The 19,166-nt window shown below is 46.9% G+C and overlaps 6 protein-coding genes across 6 annotated transcripts; 4 read left to right on the top strand and 2 right to left on the bottom strand.

The window, feature by feature from the left end:
• Window positions 1–1,643: 1,643 nt before the first annotated feature.
• HO133_005627 (uncharacterized protein) lies at window positions 1,644–3,484 on the top strand (the record flags this gene model as incomplete). Its single annotated transcript, XM_037296535.1, has 4 exons — window positions 1,644–2,063; window positions 2,282–2,397; window positions 2,462–2,648; window positions 2,768–3,484. The coding sequence occupies 4 exons, from the start codon at window positions 1,644–1,646 to the stop codon at window positions 3,482–3,484; spliced, it is 1,440 nt and encodes a 479-aa protein (XP_037147716.1).
• Window positions 3,485–4,835: 1,351 nt separating this feature from the next.
• HO133_005626 (uncharacterized protein) lies at window positions 4,836–6,320 on the top strand (the record flags this gene model as incomplete). The annotated part of the gene is made up of 7 exons (XM_037296534.1): window positions 4,836–5,013; window positions 5,074–5,093; window positions 5,152–5,256; window positions 5,320–5,414; window positions 5,583–5,702; window positions 5,792–5,887; window positions 5,951–6,320. The coding sequence occupies 7 exons, from the start codon at window positions 4,836–4,838 to the stop codon at window positions 6,318–6,320; spliced, it is 984 nt and encodes a 327-aa protein (XP_037147715.1).
• Window positions 6,321–8,411: 2,091 nt separating this feature from the next.
• HO133_005625 (uncharacterized protein) lies at window positions 8,412–9,440 on the bottom strand (the record flags this gene model as incomplete). The annotated part of the gene is made up of 1 exon (XM_037296533.1): window positions 8,412–9,440. One exon carries the CDS (start codon window positions 9,438–9,440, stop codon window positions 8,412–8,414), a length of 1,029 nt encoding a protein of 342 aa, XP_037147714.1.
• Window positions 9,441–11,111: 1,671 nt separating this feature from the next.
• HO133_005624 (uncharacterized protein) lies at window positions 11,112–12,383 on the bottom strand (the record flags this gene model as incomplete). The annotated part of the gene is made up of 1 exon (XM_037296532.1): window positions 11,112–12,383. The coding sequence occupies one exon, from the start codon at window positions 12,381–12,383 to the stop codon at window positions 11,112–11,114; it is 1,272 nt and encodes a 423-aa protein (XP_037147713.1).
• Window positions 12,384–12,504: 121 nt separating this feature from the next.
• Window positions 12,505–13,708, top strand: HO133_005623 (uncharacterized protein; the record flags this gene model as incomplete). Its single annotated transcript, XM_037296531.1, has 4 exons — window positions 12,505–12,760; window positions 12,811–12,956; window positions 13,043–13,508; window positions 13,563–13,708. The coding sequence occupies 4 exons, from the start codon at window positions 12,505–12,507 to the stop codon at window positions 13,706–13,708; spliced, it is 1,014 nt and encodes a 337-aa protein (XP_037147712.1).
• Window positions 13,709–16,156: 2,448 nt separating this feature from the next.
• Window positions 16,157–18,200, top strand: HO133_005622 (uncharacterized protein; the record flags this gene model as incomplete). Its single annotated transcript, XM_037296530.1, has 6 exons — window positions 16,157–16,238; window positions 16,295–16,378; window positions 16,433–17,135; window positions 17,193–17,558; window positions 17,614–17,678; window positions 17,740–18,200. The coding sequence occupies 6 exons, from the start codon at window positions 16,157–16,159 to the stop codon at window positions 18,198–18,200; spliced, it is 1,761 nt and encodes a 586-aa protein (XP_037147711.1).
• Between the last annotated feature and the right edge of the window lie 966 nt (window positions 18,201–19,166).

Here is a 19,166-nt window from a genome sequence, read left to right as displayed (position 1 = left end):
TACGTAGTCATTCAAATAGTGCTTACCTTAGATAAAGTCCCTGAAGGTTCCTTACCCCTATTTTCTTAATCATTAAGAAACTAGAATCGCGATTTTGGCACCCCCCTTCAAAAAATAAAAAAAGTGCTTTTCTTAAATAGCCTCACAACGATAACTTATAATATTCTAAAAAATTTCTAGATTTTAATAATTATATAAGAGATTAAATATACTAAATTATAAAAGATTTTAATTATTTATTCTATTATAGAATAAAGATTTAATAAATTTTTAAATCTTTTTTAAATAGTCTTAGCGATAAAAAAAATAGTCGAGATAAATTTTTCAAGTTTGCGATATATTCTCACTTTTTATATTTTACTTATAAAATTAAAATCTAAATCTTTCTAAAATCTAGAGATAGATTATTTAATATAATAAGTAGATATCGTAAAATTTATAGACTATAAAAATAAGTAATAGTGAGGTTATATAGAAAAATTTAAATTTTAAATTTTTGATTATGGACGGGTGTCAAATTCGCATAATTTTTTTTAGTTTCCCAATGATTAAGAAATTAGGGGTAGTAAGCAGAAGAGGCTAACCCGAAGAGGGTTAGCCAGCGAAGAATGAGCTGAGCATGCTCTGAGGGACTTAGGCAACATCCCTATCAATCAAGTCCTCTTTACTCGTAAGAATCTGCGTACCTACTGACATCGGAAATGGTGGTGCTCTTGTCGTGTTATCTGAGCTTCCAACGTCCAAGTATGCGGACAATCAAGCAATCTTCGACTCATTCATTCGTACGGCGCGGGCTAGAGGTCGCAACAGTGGGACTGTGGGTTAGTGGGTCCATCATGAGGCCATAGCGTTGGTGGTTGTTTGATCAACCGTTCCATCATTATGCGATATGCGATAGTAGGGAGACAGGTGGCCATGGCGAGTACTATTTGTATGGCCACTGCACCAGTAGTGGGCTCTTCATTCGAATTGTTCTCTTTCAGTCGAATTGTTCTCTTTCAGAGCCATATCATTGTTCTCCCTCCCACCCACGCCTATATATAGCTATAGCTTCATTTTCACTCCAGGGCATGTCGCTTAGACATGGGAGTTTTTCTAGCGCTGGGGGGCCTGTTCTGGGCTATTTGCATGTCCAGAAAGGTCTTAGCTGCCCCAGTGTTGGATATGCCCAATCATATATCTACATACCTATCTACTTGTGCATGCGTTATTTCTGTATGGCCTCACTGTTTGCGAGCACTAAATACAGCTTTGTGGAAAATTAATTCGAGCGTTTGCTTTACCTTTATTTGCATCGGATGCTAAGATTAAGGCCGGTTGGTGAAAATGGTACCAATTTTAGCCGTTCACAAGTATTCGTTCGCTTTCTGAACTGGCTTGCTGTCAGGTTGCGGGGTCATGCGAAGTGTTTTCTTGATGTCCGAGGTGCAGACGGAGCAAGTAGTGGGCGCTTACGCATGAGCATCAACTCCAACGGGAACTGGAGGCTTGACCTGCAATTTTTATTCTCACCGCCGTCCCAGCGCTGCACACAATCGCCTCCGAACCCTCAGAGTCCTCTTTTCCATCGATTGCTCAATACCAACTAGCCGTCGTCAAGACTCGGTTCCAATTGTGCTGTTGCTCACCCTACAATCCTTACAATGGCAACCGAGGACGTGGAAAAAGTCGCTCATGATCTTGCTATCTCTAGGAACAATTCGCTCGAGAAGCGCACCCGCTCTTCCGAATCTTTTGTTGTCTCTTCTGTACCTGTGCCCCATACACTTGCACAATGGAATACCAGAATCGAGAGTTTGGCCGGCCTCGAGGCACGTGGTATCGCGCGAGTGCCTCCAGAGGAGCGGCATGAAGGATCCGTCATGGGCTATGCGCAAATGACAATCCTCTGGTTCAGCGCAAATGTCACTGCAAACAATCTTGCCGTAGGTCTGCTTGGGCCATTAGTCTTTAACTTGGGTTTCGTCGACAGTGCGATGATGGCGACGTTTGGTTCCCTGCTGGGCTCAGCGGCGACAGCCTACATGAGTATCTGGGGTGCGCAAAGTGGAAACCGTACGATGGTAAGCTATGGTCCCTTTATTAACGATCTTCCCGTCCTCCGAAGCTGTACGCTTCACATTGAAGCTATGCCGATGCTGGAGATAGTCTAATAATCAGCTCTACCATTCAGATTGTGACACGTTACTTCATGGGATATTGGCCTGCGAAGCTGATATGTTTCCTCAACATGATTATTATGGTTGGGTATTGCACCATCAGCTGTATCATCGCTGGGCAGATCTTGTCAGCTGTCAGTGGAGGTAGTATGAGTATTGCTGTTGGAATCATCATCACTGCGCTCGTCAGCTGGCTCGTTGCAGTCTTTGGAATGGCTGTATTTCAGACATATGAAAGGTATGGTTATGTTTTCCACACTTCCATTGTCGGTCTCCTTAACGCTAACGCTAACGGTGTGCAGATGGGCCTGGATCCCACAAGTAATCGTCCTTCTTGTATTGGCCGGTATCGCTTGTGAACACTTCGACACGTCCTCGCAGTCTACAGGGGGAAGTGCTGCTGTAACAGCCGGTCGTCTATCGTTTTTCTCTATCAGCCTCTCGGCTCCAGTATCCTGGGCTGGTGCGGGGAGCGACTTCTATGTTTATGTCAGTCTCTTTTCGAAGCCCTCCACCCCACATTGTATTCCACTCCGCGATCTGCGCACGAACAGAGAATGTCTGATAGCTTTATTCTCCGGTAACCGCTGACTAGCAGACTTATGTAGTATCCAGAGACAACCTCCAAACGCTTGGCTTTCTTCATGACCTTGACTGGCTTGTGGACTTCGATCACCCTCGTGTATATCATTGGAATTGGACTAGCTTCCGGTATCGCTGTGACACCATCTTGGTCCACTGCCTATGACATCTCTTCCGGGGCCCTGATACTTGAAGGTTACAGCGCCGTGGGAGGATTTGGAAAATTCTGTGGCGTGGTCGTTGCTTTGGGTGTCATAGCAAACAATGTCCCGAGCACATATGCAGCGGCACTCGGCTGCCAAGTCATGGGTCGCTACGGGAAAATGGTGCCCCGCTATCTTTGGGTCTGTGCCATCGTGCTCGTCTACTTCGTCTGCGCCATTGCAGGTCGCGACCATCTATTCGTCATTTTCCAGAACTTCCTCGCGCTCATGGGATACTGGGTTGTGATCTTCGTCTCGATAGTACTGGAGGAGCACTTGATATTTCGCCGGAACCGGGGCTTCGATTGGGCTGCTTGGGAGAACAAGGAATACCTTCCCATTGGCGCTGCAGCATTAACAGCTTTCCTGGTTGGATGGGCCGGCGCTATCATCGGAATGTCTCAAGTTTGGTATATCGGCCCTGTTGCGAAGCTAGTGGGCGGCATTGGAGCTGATGTTGGAATATGGCTGGGCATGGGTTTCGCGCTGCTTACTTTTCCGCCCCTTAGGTATCTGGAGTTGAGAACATTTGGAAAATAGAAGGAAGGGGCAGGGTATGTATAGATACTCATTAAACTCAGATGGGAGGGTGATTTGATCTTGACATGGCTGCACAGCCTCAATGTGGTCTACAAACACCTAGCGCAAGCTTCCGGGTGCTTTATCCGAAAAATATGGGCAGTGGACTCCTCGGACACCCACGGAATTGCGATGTGCATGTAGCATTGGAAGCCACTAGAAAGCTGGTACATCCTCTTTTGACGTCAATGAAGACTATTGCGGCCATCCAACCACAGACCCACGCGTGGCAACTTCAGCCCTAGTGACTGACCATGGTCTCTGTGTCGTCCAATCGTTCAAAATCTTCGATAAGAAAAGCAAATTGTCTGGTTCGCAGCCGTCGATAAGCGCAACGTATAATCGGACACATCAGTATCGTATTTAGAGCCAGTGAAGACGTCCCGCTCAAAGAACTATATTTGGGTACACCTACCGCTGACAGATAAATGTGCCATCGAGTAGATTTTGACGCTTATCTTCTTGGCATTTCTTCCTGATTTCATTGGAGTAAGCTGCAGATGGGCTCAGGGTCTCCGCCCCAGGCTGTAAGCCTCCCTGCATGGAGTAGGTAAGCATGGCTCTTCGCTCCATCAATACATTTCTTCACTGTCAACGGAACTTTATTAATCTTCCGGCTTCCTACATGACACTGCCCCAAAGATGTGTTTCAACCTTATAGAGATGCATATTGTAATCCAAACCTCGTAAATCCGGCAGGAGGTGGATACGCGTCTTTCGAGGGAAATATGCACATCATTGCCATTTGACGCACTGGCATAGCTGCATTGCAATACATCTGGCGTTTCTACGGAGCGATGTTTGATTGCTTGACCCTAAGCGAGACTCGCCTTCCTAATGCTCGGGTTCGTCCAGCCCGTTTGTTCACCCTCCACCTCGGAGCCGAACCTCAGACGGGGCTGATTGTCTCCCAGCGACAGCCTTACACTTGGGCGAGGAGTATTCCGGCAGGTTTTCGGGCTTCCCTGAACGACAAAGACCTCCGGAGCTCAATGATATCATTGTCGGTCCGTCCCACCGACCAGCAGTAGGATTCTGCAAGAAGCTTCGCCTTCCAGCGTACCGATCCTTGAGGATGGAGGCACCTTCAGGCAGCAAGCGATACTGCAAATGGTCTGTTCTCTCCGACGAGCCATCTTGGAGACGGCTATGCCCCAGGTTCTTCCTTATACGGACAAGGAGACTCGCTTCCAATAATTTGTCTTGGAACGACTGTCATCTTCTCTACATACAATATTTCTTGACCATCAAGGGACATATTGTCATTGGCTAGTGTAGCACAGCGTGGGCTAGAAGGGAACTGGCAAAGGTGATGACTGCTTCTCCGGGACACGCAGCTCCGCTGAGACCGAAGCCTGGACCAAATGGTTCCAACACCTTGTATCCAACCATTCTGGCAACAGTCATACTTTGCAGCATCTTGACGACAGTCTTTGCTGCTGCCCGTTTGATCGCAAAGCGACTGACCTCGACCTACGGTCTTGAAGATTGTGAGTGCCAAACAGCTCCCCTGAGCATCTCTCAAGCTTCTAACCAGGTGCTAAACCTAGATATGTTGATGATGGCATGGGTGACCACTCGCTGCAACATCTGAGTTTATACAAGAGACCTCGACTAATGCTAAGCAGGTAGCTAGCGTAGCTTTCGACTTTTGCCTCCTTGCAGCAGGGCTGGCTGGACTTGGCCATCACGTCTGGTACCTCCAGAAACCCCAGTACGTGAACCTAGCTCAGGTGCGTCAATCTCAGCTTCTAAATGCTCTTGCTCACTCGATCGCCCGATTCTGATTTATGCAGTATGCCTGGGCTCTTGAGTTACTATATACTCCAGCGATCTGGCTAGCGAAAGCCTCTCTACTCTTACAACTGATACGTATCTTTACACCTATGAAGTCTGGATTTGTCTATTGGGCCTGTCATACTCTAATCTGGGGCAACCTAGCCTTTTATATCTCGATTTTCCTCTCAATCCTTTTCGAGTGTTATCCTATCTGGGAAGTCTGGAACCCGGCCTATGAAGGCCATTGCATCAACAGAAATATGCTACTGGTCGTCTCTAGTGCGGTCAATATACTATCGGATTTCCTCAATCTCCTTCTTCCAATCTGGGCAACGTGGCACTTGCAGATGGCAACGAAAAGAAAGGCTGGAATCACTGCAATTTTTGCCACAGGACTACTGTGGGTTCCCCATTTCCTCTCGCCCTCTCCGTTCTAGTGCTGCTTATCTGGTCGGCATAACGAGGCTGATCAATCTTATGACGGAAAAGCGCCTTCGTTTCAAGCATCTGCCGGCTTGTCTACAGCACACATATCATCTCCAGCCCCGACGTCTCCTACATCATCGCACAGACCGCACTGTGGGGGTACGTCATTACTCATCCACCTTCACCATTTTTCGTCATGCTGATACACTCAATCGTGTCCAGGCTGGCAGAAATCGCCACCATCATCCTCTGCACCTGCTTCCCCATGATGCCCCGTTTCGTGAAACTCATCACCGACCGCTGTTCCAGTCCCAAATCCTCTTCACCCTCGCGGATACCAAATGTCCGGAGACTGAAGATCGTCAAGGTCGGCAATGCTCAGACTTCAATCGGCATCAGCAGTGGAGCTCCTCAGGAGGAAGAAGATATAGCGTGGCTCAAGAGTCCGTATCAGCATTTGGGCGAGGAAGGGAATTATAGGAGCGAGCGGGAGGACGTTGTGAGGGATTTGGGAACGATGAGGACGGTGGATATTGAGATGGCAACGTGGGATCAACTCAATGCGAGAAGTAGGGTGGCATCGATGGTTTGAGTGGTTGGTAGACTGGGATAGAGACGTCATGTTCATCTTGAGATGGGGGCAGAACTCCTGTCGTTATACACACTATCAGTCAGGCAGACCGGCCTTGCAGCCTCCATTGAGAGAATTTTCTGCGTTGGCAAGTACGTGTAAAGCTTAATGCCAGCAGTGTAGATGACGATACTTTGGACGAGCAACCAGCCTGGGAAGCAAGGCGTTAGTATAACGAAGGTTGGACACGTGATAGAATAGGGTAAGCAGCAAAAGCCATGTCAATGATAACTTACTCATAGACCCCCTTCCGAGATACGTAAAGAGAGGGTTCGGAAAACCCTTTGGACGAGGTTGGAGCATTCGAGCAGGTAATAGAAGCCAATGAGTCATAGACAATGACTGGCAGAGAATCATCGTCTCTAGCTTGAGGCTCTCTCACGTTGAAATGCCTGTTCAGACCACCAGAATAATAGAATTTAGTATGAGCCAGAAGCTCTTTGATTTCATACTGCAGCCCTCCAGTCGGTCCACAGAAATTGCATCAACACCCCAGCGATGAGCAAGAGAACGCAAGGTATCCAGGTGGGACATTATATCGACCGCCAGACCTTGGAATCATGCTTGGCCTTTTCCATGTAGTGCATGTTCGTTACGGTATCCGCTAAGAGCAGACCGGTGTTCGAGTACCATGCCAAGGATTGCACCTACCAAGCGGAAACTATGAAGCAAAATAGGGCTTGACGCGCCATGAGTCGCATGTGTAGGGTATGATGACCATTGTGAGGTAAACAGAACAGCCCTGCGAGTATATGACGTTGACGATCCATAGAGTTTGCGATGGGAAGGCGGTGTTGCCTACTTATTCGAAGAATTTGTTGTTCGTCCGAAAGAGGTTAAAACGAAACTGAGGTAGACAAGGCCATTTGGTATTTCAGACGGTGCCCCAAAAGAGACATTGCCGGTCTCGTGTATGTACGGGTTAACGTGAGATGTTCCAATGGTGGTGGATAGGATCTTAACAATGGCCAATGCTACGGCTCTAGGGGACCAAAGGCGGGGTCCTCGCCGGAATACAGCGCTGGCGACAGCTGGGTACGGTATGCAGATTGTCCGTGCCGAGAGGAGATTAAGCGATGAGTAGATCGAGGAATCGTTCCAGATCAGGACCGACAGAGCCTGGCGAAGAACCCTTTCATAGGTTGACCCTAGGGAATTGGCGGAGTCTTTGACGGCTACTGGCACGAATGTCTGCAGGAACACCCAAAGAAAGTATTGAATGACTAGGAACCCTCGAAAACCGAGCAGATAGCCTTGTCCCGACCGAGAATGGCTGTCCAATTCCTTCATTGCTGGCGGAATCGGCCACCTATGGAATGATGAGGGAAATCAATCAACACAGACACAAGAAAAGCCAAGCATGAACACGACTTCAGAATAATTGGGCTCTCCATGGAGCGGTCTCCTGGACTCAATCTCATGATTAGGTTTGAAGCGTTAACCAAACATGAGTGTGATGGGTTGCAACGTATTGATGCTGTCGAGAAGTCTCATGAGTACACTGCCAAAACGCAATATCGCCGATGTTAATTGCAAGCCCGTCCTCCAAACCCCCCAATCTCCTACCATCAACAGAGTGCCAAAACGCAGTATGGCTGATAGCCACGAGCCCATCCTTCAAATACCCCGTTTTCCTCCATCCAGCATTGGCAGCTGATGTCAATAATCTTACAACAGACACACTGCTTATACGCAGAATCACTGACGGCAATGTGACCGTCTTTCAACTTTCCATTTTCACCCACGCAGCATCTTCAGTTGCCGGTTCCACGAACCCTAGCTCTCGAAATTGGCCTTTTTTTATCTGCCACTTCTGATCATCTTTGCCCTGATAGATGTTAGCGTCATCGACGCGAGACCGCATTCTTCGGCCTACCAGTTGCGTTCTTTCAATATCCCAATCTCACCCATGGCGCATCTTCAGCTGAGTTCTCCTTAACTCATAGTCTCCGTCGTCAGCCTCCATTCATATGTCTTTGTCCTGATCATAGTCAGCATCGTCGTCAGGAGAACTTCCTTATCGGGCTCACCTCTTGCCGTCACTCGAAAAGCCTATACGGCAACTGCGACACGCAAGGCGGCTGCGTAGCTCATAGGCTTGGCTACCGGAGCACAGTCCTTCTCCGCCATCTTGTTGCAGCTATTCGCTACAACGTGTCTCCACTCCTTTTCTTGTTGCCTTTGGGTCGTCGTCAGGTGCTTGGCTTCCTTTTGCAAGACGTGCTTTGGACTGGATGTCGTGGATTCCGTCTTCATCGCCTTCCTTCGGTCCGGATTCTGATGACTGGTAGATGAGACCTTGCGCTTGCCGAGTGTCGGATTTGGTGTTTGCGTGGGTATATTGGTGGTCTCGGATAGGGTCAGTGATTCCGCCTGGCATAATCTCGTGGTTTGGGGCTCAATGTGCTCAGCCAAGATGACCTTTACTTCTTTCAGGACCTCGATGTAGTATACATGACTTTCGTTGGAGAACTTGGAGAGATCGTCCGTTGACTTTCGGGACATCCAGTATGAATATTCGGTCCGTTCAACAATGAGGCGGTCAAGGAGAGCCATCATGCTCGCGGGCGTCTTCTGTGTTTGGCGCGCAAGCTCGGTGATGTTGTTGACAATGATGTCGTATTTGGGATGGTCTGTGGACGTTGTCAAGATGGCGTTCGATGTCACTGCCCAATCTGGCTTGCTCATACCTTTGGCTTGCTTGCGCGATAGGGTAATACAAGGGGGAAGAGTTTCACTGCATGAAAGACTCCGACCGCATGGGTAGACTGATTCAACAAGCCAAGTTGTAAACTTGTTGTTGTCTATTTTCAGTTGCTTGTACATCTTCTGAAGCTTCCATTCAGCGGGTATGCAATCTCCATGTACCCCTGTCTCATCCATCGCCTTCGTTCTCTCCCGCTTCCGAAGTCTCCAACTCCCCAATGTCTCCTTCGTCTCTCCGCTCCCCTTCTCTTCTCCGCTCTCCTTCGAACCTCTCCGCTCTCGCCAACTCCCTAATATCGGTCTCTCCTTTGTCTTCTCGTTCTTGCGTTTCCACGTGTCGGAAGGTGACAAACGGCTGGCTGCGATAGCAAGCATGATGGCGGTACTGGAGATGAGGATGTCTGGGATGTAAGGACGGATGATGATGACCACTTTCGACTCTGCGAAAACGAAATGCTAAGGCGACTACACGAATGCAGTGTAACTCAAAGGGTTATGGTCGAGATGGAGGCTGTGGTGATGGTGATAAACCTTAGAAAAAGAAGAGATTCTGGAAGTCTTATGCTCTGTGGTACCCTTGCGGGATATAGAATGACTCATAGTGGGAAGTTTTCGAATAGCGCCACCAGTGCATGAGGCCGTTGCGAAGTTTGAGATAATTCTTGGCTTAGGTGCAGAATATCAACGCAAAGGATAGTTTTCTACAAAGCTTCTTATCGAATGCGCTGAGATGGTTGGACGAAGCGGTTTCTGGCCATTGATATATTTGCTTTCTGTCTGTGGGAGATTGGAATATAATAGGGAAAAGAATGCCAAGCTGAAAAAGGGGGAATATGTACGAATTCTTGGCATAAAGAAAGTACGAGAAACAGTCTTGATCCGGGAGGACTCTTTTCTTAAGACATGTACCGTACATCCATCATGATTCTCGTGACAATTCGGAAGGAGCAGGGGAAAAAATGCTCAGCGAGAAAACGTGCTCATACCCAGGATTATAGTACGCCAAGGGACGTGGTAGGCGTCAGCTTTTCCTTAGTTACCCGGAAAAACCCGCTCACTACTTGGTACCGAACAACATTCGTGGAATCCTCTAGCAACGGTCGTGGTAACGGGCTGACCCTGTCACCGAGAAACCGCCCGGGGTGTGTTTCTCAAAGCCGGAGAACACGGGCCTTGAGTCTCCGGATTGAGATCCCCAGCGCGCACAGGTCGCTGTTACTTACTCGCTTGAAGTTGCTGAAAGAGTACGAGCTGCTCCGGTGCAGGGGTAAATAGTTTCGATGGCTAAGTAACCCGCTCATGTGATATCCAAATTCCAAAACAAGTACGAAAACCACTTATAATCGTCAGTCGCGTCCTAGGCTATCCCATATAGCTGATCTCATCTAGCAATGGGCTCCTGGCCAGCCTACTTATGTCGCGTTACGGGCACAGCTGGACTCTTGCCTACTCATATATAAAAATTGCCCAGCACAAGTCCACTCAAATATCTTTAGCAGTCATCAGCTCGTGCGTCCAGTATGTTAGGTATTATACAGTTTGCTCATTGAGATGACAGTTGATCACTAGGTGCTGATTGAGACAATGGCAAACGCGAGAAGAACAATCAGCCGAAGTTGTAACTTAGCCAAATAATTATGGATTTCAGTGTGCAGACGATGGAGCCACGAAAACGGTCAGGGTCGGATTGACTAGGATAATGTTTATCATTGACCTTGTTAAGAACGTCCTTTATCATTAAGTCTCACAGGGTTGACACTCTGGTTTACAAACAAACTTTAATGTCCGCTCAACACCCAAATTTTCTGAAAGCATGGGCTTTCTCTTCCTTCGAATGAGTATCAAAAACAGAGCCTCTTGCTTCAAAATTTGAGAATGACAATGAAGAAAGGCGTGGTCGAGTGGAGCCGATGACAATCGCACCCATACTGGCTCACTGAACCTGATTTGGAGGCCTAGAGAACGGGTCCACAGCTCTCCTCGCCTCGCCACCCCTTCTGTTAATCTTGATTGTCGCGGCTAGAAATCCGTATGTTGCTCGCGGATTCACAAGCCTTGCTCTATAAACTGCGTTAAAACCTTGGCCATGTCTGTTGAAAAGCCGTCATCATTGAAAGCCCTTCGATCTTCCACAACAGCGATACCACTGCCAGCAAGCCCTTGAATAACAGCGTCGAACAACGCCTTGTCTGCAACTTTATCGTAGTATGGCCCTCCTTTTGTCGAGAGCATACTGATACCACCCAAAGGTGTAAAGACTCGTGCCATGTCCGGCTTTTCGACATGGGTTCTCAACTTCTCTGCAATCTGCTTTCCCAATGTCCGACACTCGTCTACAGAGGTTCGTACAAGCGTAGTATCTGGGTTGTGTTCGTAAAGTAATCTCGCTTTGAACTGAGCAGGAACAGATGCACGTGGTCCGAAATTGACAATATCCAAACCTCCTAAGCTCACCACTTGTGGAATGCCAGCTCGCGCTGCAGCCGTGAGTCTGTCCGGTCCTCCTTTCATGATTCCGCCTACTAGTTCGTCTGCTAGCTCCGACGTTGTCAAATCTAACACACCATCGATTCGATGCTGCGAAATGAGCTTCTCCATTGCCCGTCCTCCAACGCCAGTCGCGTGGAATACAAAGACTTCGTAGCCATTGCTTTCGAGCTGCGCTCTTGCAGCTTCGACTGCGGGAGTAGTAACACCAAACATTGTGATTGCAACGCTTTTCTTTCTCTTCTCATCAGCCACCTTATCATTTTTCTCCTTCTCTGAGCGATCATGAAAGGCTTTGGCAGCTCCCGCAATCATACCAGCCGCATTCTCGAGAATCGGATTCAAGATTGAGTTTTGACCCGCTACATCTACCACGCTGTACATCATCGTGATGTCAGTCTCACCGACAAAATTACTTACGTTGCCAGATGCGACTGTTGAGACTATCAATTTGGGAAAGCCAATTGGGAGGGCGAAGCGCATCACTGATGCTCCCAAAGATGTACCTCCGGAGCCGCCTATACAGATGGCAGCAGCGATCATCTTACGAGAATGAAGCTCGGTTACTAAAGAGGACGCTGCCGAGGTCATTGTCTTGATGACTTGGCCTCGCTCTATTGAGTCCGTATCGCGCTGGACTGAGAGATGCGAGAGTACTTGGGCATGAGTGTAGTCAATATCTTGATGAAGTACAGGGTTGCGCCCAACATCCATAAGCTTAACGCCGACACCATGCTGGAGCATATGGGACCGTACGTAGAGGAGCTCCGATAGCTTGGTGTCGCAGGTACCCAGCAGCAGAACGAAGGGTTTAGAACTTGTGCCGGCCATATTCGTGGCCAACAAGGGGCTTTCGTGGGGCAGACTTGGTGCTCGGACAAGGAGAGAATAGAAAAATGGTACCGCTGATGTAACCGACGCAGAGAATGTGGAGTATCCAAATCGGGTTAGGATGGAACGCACGATGACATCTAGTGACGTCGAAACGCATGGCAAGCCTACACCATTCATCACCGTTACTTTCGGGAAATGGCCAACGCCTGACATACCAGTTCTTGATACAGTGCACCAAGAAAGCACGATTAGCAGCTACGAGGTTGAAATTATCCTACTAGCAAATATGCCACGTCCAACCAACAGGATAGAAGTACTTGGGCGTTTGAGAGAGACGATTGCAGCTGGCAAGGCAATTCTTGGAGCGGGAGCTGGTCAGTCCACCTCATCACTTTCTTTCGACGTCGATGGTAAATGCGTTTAGGGATCGGGCTGTCTGCAAAGTTCGTTGAAAAGGGGGGAGCAGATCTAATCATCATCTATAACTCTGGCCGTTTCCGCATGGCAGGAAGAGGCTCTCTTGCAGGGATGATGCCCTTTGGCGATGCAAATGCTATCGTTCTAGACATGGTCGGTCTCATCAAATGGGGAAAGTGAAGCTGGTCGATTCACAAGGTTTCGCCATTTTAGACTAACTCTCTGTATTGATTCTGTAGGCTACCGAGATTTTGACCGTGATCGAGTCCACCGCCGTCATGGCTGGCGTTTGCGCTACCGATCCATACCGCTCTATGCCCCAGTTCTTGCAACAGCTAAAGGATCTAGGCTTCTGTGGAGTTCAGAACTTTCCGACTGTTGGCCTCATAGACGGCACCTTCCGCAAGAATCTGGAAGCCACAGGGATGTCTTACCAGAAAGAAGTCGAGATGGTTCGAATTGCCCGCCGATTGGATCTCCTGACAGCGCCATATGTCTTCAATGTTGACGAGGCGGAGCGCATGACCAAGGCTGGTGCTGATGTGATAGTGGTGCATCTCGGCCTTACTACCGGCGGTAGTATAGGCGCTGGTGAGGGCGAGATCACATTGGATGACTGCGTAAGTATAGTGCAGACCATTAGAGATGCGTGCGTGAAGATCGAGCCCGATATCATTGTGCTTTGCCACGGTGGACCTGTGTCAGGTGGGTATTGTCGACCAATGTTGAAGCGAAAAGGGCTGATCTGGTGAAATACAGGTGTAGAGGACACTCGTTACGTCATTGATCGAGTCGATGGCATCCACGGTTTCTTCGGTGCAAGTAGTATGGAAAGATTGCCCGCAAAAACCGCCATCGAGCAGAATGCGAGAAAGTTCAAGAATATTGAAATTGGTTCTCGTTAGCTTTTTTGAGGTTGCGTTTTGTCTTCATACCCTTATAGTGTGAGACATGGACGGCACAAAGACTTCTGAGATCCGCTTCGAACGTCAGGTAGCATAGGTAGCGTCTTAGTTCGCTAATAGGAGAGAGGCGCTAGCCATATTCAGTGACATGTCCACCTTCGAGTCTCACGATGATAAAAATCTTAATTCTTCATTAGAAGAGAAGCGTTCCTCAGCAGCCACATAATTGACTATTTTTTCAAGATGCAGGCTGGAGGCGGGAATTTTGAGTGTAAAAACGAAACAAACCTTCTGGCAGCCCTTCTGCTGCTTGCGTTCAAGAAAACGAGTCAACAAGGTTGACACAAAATAGATCACGCCATCAAGGGACATAACGATGGGGAACAGCGTGCCGAATGGAGACAGCTATACCCGCTCCGGAGAGGAATGGGGGGAGACAGAAGTCCTTGGTATGCTTTCACTGTTGTGTCCTTTGCGCCATTATACATAAGGAGCGCAGTTGTATCGACCACGCTTCTGGACTTGTTACTATCAATGGGCAAATTACAAATTCATACCCCAAACTATGGGATTCTTACAAATTCATACCCCATCTTACATTTTCATACCCCTCACCAAAAAAATGGGGTATGAATTTGTAAGTTGCCAGTCTTTGGGGTATGAATTTGTAAATTACCATTTCTTGGGGTATGAAATCGTAAGATACCACCAACATCCCTATACCTGTAAATCATTAGAAGGGTGTTTTAGGGTGTTCCAGGCTACCTACCCCAATTGTTAGTAACCCGAGTTACCGCTAAAGGGTTAAATAGGGGTATTTACACTTCATGCTGCAGACACCCCTAAAGGGCGCCGTAGGGCCCCCAGTGGAATAATTCCTAACACCAACCCGCCCTATAGATGGCAACTTACAAAATCATACCCCTATTAATGGTATCTTACAAAATCATACCCTGTTAATGGTATCTTACAAACTCATACCCCACTGGGGTATGAAAATGTAAGATGGGGTATGAATTTGTAAGAATCCCATAGTTTGGGGTATGAAAATGTAATTCGCCCTACTATCAACTATCAATCCAAGAGTAGCGGTGACCAAGAAGGTCGAGGACGACATGGAAAGACGAGCATCAAATGAACCTTATCTGGCTGCCTAAGAGCAGGATTGACAACTATGAGGTAACAACCTACGATGAGTCTAACGCATGGTTTGTTACGCCTTTCTGCGACTTTTACCAGAAACATTATGCAGTTAAACGCTGTAAGGTAAGCACTGACGTGCTTCCTTCTCTGTCGAACTTGATTAACCGCATAATGTCTATCTCTACGGCTGTACGGTTTCAACCGACAACATGGCTGGATTCTATAGGAATTATTTCCAAGGGCCCATAGAAGGACGAAAATTAGCAAGTGAAGCCTGCTTATCAAATATAATATTAGATAGGGTTAGGGTTACGATCTTGATAGACACGATTTCCTTTCTTATGTTCGGGGAGTTTCCGTTAATAGGGGGGGTCTGATTCTTGGCGACAAGGAGCTTCCCGCGATCCTGAGTAAGCACGATCTTAAGACGGAGTCAAACGCAGCCATTGGACGATTGATAATCCTACATTGGATCCCTGCTCGCGTGTACTTAAAAGGAAGGATAAAATCTGAAGGTCTTCAGCGGAATAATTGAAGAGTTATGCAGCTTTTCATGAATGACACTCAATTTCATGGCACTCGAGGCTCCCCGAACCATATTCCGCGGCTGGCTATCGAGATGGACAGCCCGATTCATCCTACAGGCAGCATGGAGGCTGACCGTGACGCCACAGCCGTGCAGCGCAGAAAATAAAAAGCACCGCAACACCATTGCACCAGCGTCGAACGGTGTTGGCGAGGGCTTATTAGGTTCGAATCCCATGCGACGCATTGATTTGTGGAGCGAAATGTTCCCCGTTAGTCATAGTCCAAGGGCGGACACCTACTGGTTGTGGCCGTGTTGTTGGGGGTATTTAGTTCGTATTAGGTTCGATTCCTAATGGTGTTGCGGTGCTTTTTATTTTCTAGCGCGTTGAAACGAGCTGAAGCCTTAAGATTAGAGGCGTTTCGCAACCCTCTTCCATATTCCTGCGGAGCGAATCAGCCTCATCAGAGCGGAGCACTTGTCTACTCAGCCTTCCGCAGCATGCATTAGTTTGACGCTTAACAATAAACATTTAATATGAGAAGACATCACATATTATTGTTTCTTTTTGCTTTTGACATTTTGTGCCTCGAGATACTCCGTGAAATAAACGTCGTTGTACTGCCGTTGTCCACCTTTTAATCACTCGCAAATACAAGCTCGCCGCCTAGGCTACCACTATGCGACTCTTCAACCTTTTCAATTCTGATCAATCCGTTTCATGCTTTTTAGCGACAATACTCAGCACCACATTTTTAACAGCTTCTTCTGCCACCTCCATGCGAAGCGAACATCTTGAAACACGTCAAGCACCGGGCGTGGTTGCAACTTCGAGTTATCTCCGACGAGGATACCAAGCTTGTGAGTGTACACATACATCTAGAGCGATAGATTGAAGAGTAACACAGCATTCGTAGCTACCGTTGCTGGTGATTGGGTTTACATCGATGGGGGACAATTTTCGTTTTTGAACGACGCTGGACAATCAGTCTATGAGTACTGTAAGATAAGGTTGTAGGTTCCACGTAAGTATTGGTGCTGATATGTTGGTTCAGCGTCGACACTGCTTTCTATCGATCTTTCGAAAAGTTGGACGAATGCGACGGTCGTGTTGCAATCCACTGCAAAACCTAGTGGCCTTCCCAGCCTCGATAATCCGTCCCTTTGGTATTACGAAGCAGACGACCTTCTGTATACCGGATTCACTGGCTATCCTTCAGGTATCGGCGTTCTACAATCTGATCCGTTGTCACTGTGGTCTTTCAAGCCCGACGATACCGGAAGTGGAGCTTGGAATCAAGTGATTGATTCCAACTCTTCTGTTTGGGAGCCGCTTACGCGCCCTGGCGGCTCTCTCATGGCGTACAGCCAGAACAAAGCACTGGTCCTCGGTGGTGACCGTGCATACTATGAGCCCGTCTCGCCACAAACCCTTATGTCTGGCGCGGTACTCTTTGATATGGAATCCCAGTCGTTCACAAATCTTAGCGCTCAGTGTTGTAACGCGACGGGTGGCATTGAGAGAGGCGCCATGGAATTCGTCCCATCTTTTGGGCCGGAAGGATTATTCATCGCCATGGGAGGGTTGAATGGACTAACTTATAATACTACCGATGGTCTCGTAGGGCTGTCAACTGTCTCGGTGTTTGATCCTGCGACGCAAGAGTGGTACAATCAAACAACGACTGGAAGTCCGCCTAGTCCAAGAGTATCCTTTTGCACTGCCGGCATCAACTCAACGAACGGCACCTATGAGATGTGAAATCCGCTCTCCACCGAGAGAATGTTCAGAAAACGTGCTGACTATTGGCTTAGCTTCGTCTACGGAGGCTATGGCTGGCGCTTCGGAGACAATTCCATTCAATACGATACAATCAATGTCCTCACGCTGCCCGCATTCCACTGGTTCAGCGTACCATATCCGCCCCAGTATCCTCGGTTCGCGCATTCCTGCAATGCTGTTGGAGGGAGCCAGATCCTTTCCATTGGGGGGCTGGACGCCAGAGCCACGAACGACCTTCCTGGACCTGCAAATGAGTACAACAACTCCGCAGACCAATTTCTGCAAGGCCTGGCAATATTCGACATGACCACCATGGCCTTTGCAGATAATTTCACCGCCGCAGCTCCACCTTACGAGCAGTCTGGCGTGGTAAAACAGTACTACGCGCAAGCACAGCAGTAGGTTTGGCATGTGTTATACCGAATAGAATACCGAGGGCTGAAATTCTTGCAGAAATTACATGAAAACCCTCGTTCCAGAGGTCGCGTCACTTCTCCAAGTCACGCATTTCACAAACAGTATTCTCATCCCCTCCCCCAAACCGTGGCAATCTTCTCAACTGACTTCTCCAACCTCCAGCCTCTACCAACTCAACCTCCACCAACTCAACTTCCGCTTCCAACTCCCAACCTCCAAAACCCTCTCCATCAAAATCCAACAGCGGCGCCATTGCAGGCGGTACAATCGCCGGTGTGTTGGTCCTTTTCGCTTCCGCCATCAGCATAATCATCTATCTCAAGAAGAAACGCAAAAATGCCCCCCCAAAAGCTGCACCTAGCCCCGTAGCTGAATTATCCGATGGGCCTGATTCGAAGAAGGACAAAGGCTTGCAGGAGATGCAGGAGGACTTTCGGCCACTGGAGCTCAGCGGAAAGCCGTTGCACGAGCTGAGCGAGCAAAACTTGCAGGAGATGGAGCAGTCGGCACAAAAGATAGAGTTGCATGCGGGTGGGCGATCGGAGATGGAGCAGCCGGCACAAAAGATAGAGTTGCATGCGGATGGGCGATCGGAGATGGGAGCGTATGGGAATTCCTTTTAAGACCATTCTCAAGATCTGACAAGTAGCACCCTCCAAACAGCTCAGACGAGGACTAATGCAAAGGAAAATGCTACGGGGACATTGATCAGGAGCTCTCACAGCAAAATATCATGCAACGAGGCTTAACAATATGATGCAATGGTAAATATATATCTCTCTCTCCTAGTTAATCCTATCCGTAGCGCAATCGTTCTCTCACATCCCATTACCACCGAACGCAAAATCTCATAAACATTTAAAAAATAAATAAATATAACTCTATCAGAGAACAACATACGATATTAGAGAGAGAGAAAGTTATTATATCTTATTATATATAATAGTTAGAGATATTATACTATATTTATTATATCGCCGCTAGAAATATAATATTAAAATCTCTACTTAAAGCGTTTTATTATTAAAGTATTAATATTTATAATAAAATAAGATAAAGCTAAGTTATAAAAATTTAAATTTAAATATATAGCTAATTATAAATTTAATAGATTTACGCTTTTTAATTAAATTATCTAAGTTAACTTACTAGTTCTTTTATATTTTCTTATTAAAAATTAATATATATAAAAGAATAAGATAAGACTAATTTAAAATATCTTAAATTATATATATAGCTAATTATAAATTCGAGTTCGCTACGCTCTTTAATTAGATCGACTAAATTAGCTCGCTAGCTCTCTTAAGACTCTTTATTAAAAAAATAGATATATATTATTTACATATAGAATAACTTTTTTATTTTCTATTAAAACTTAATTTTTTTTTTAATTATAGAACGTAACTTACGCTTTTAGATAAAAAAAGAGTTTCTAAATTAGTCTTATAATTATTAAAGTATAAGAAATTTAGATATCGCTTATTAAAGTTCGCTCGATAGCTCTAATTAAAAAATAGATATATATTATTTAATTTTAGAATAACTTTTTTATTTTCAATTAAATTTTTATTTATTTTTCTTTTAAATTA

Source organism: Letharia lupina (genome assembly GCF_014066315.1).
Source record: "Letharia lupina isolate WasteWater1 chromosome Unknown contig_22, whole genome shotgun sequence".
NCBI lineage: Eukaryota > Fungi > Ascomycota > Lecanoromycetes > Lecanorales > Parmeliaceae > Letharia > Letharia lupina.
Note: the sequence above shows the minus strand (reverse complement) of the source record. Positions and strands in the feature narration are given on the sequence as shown.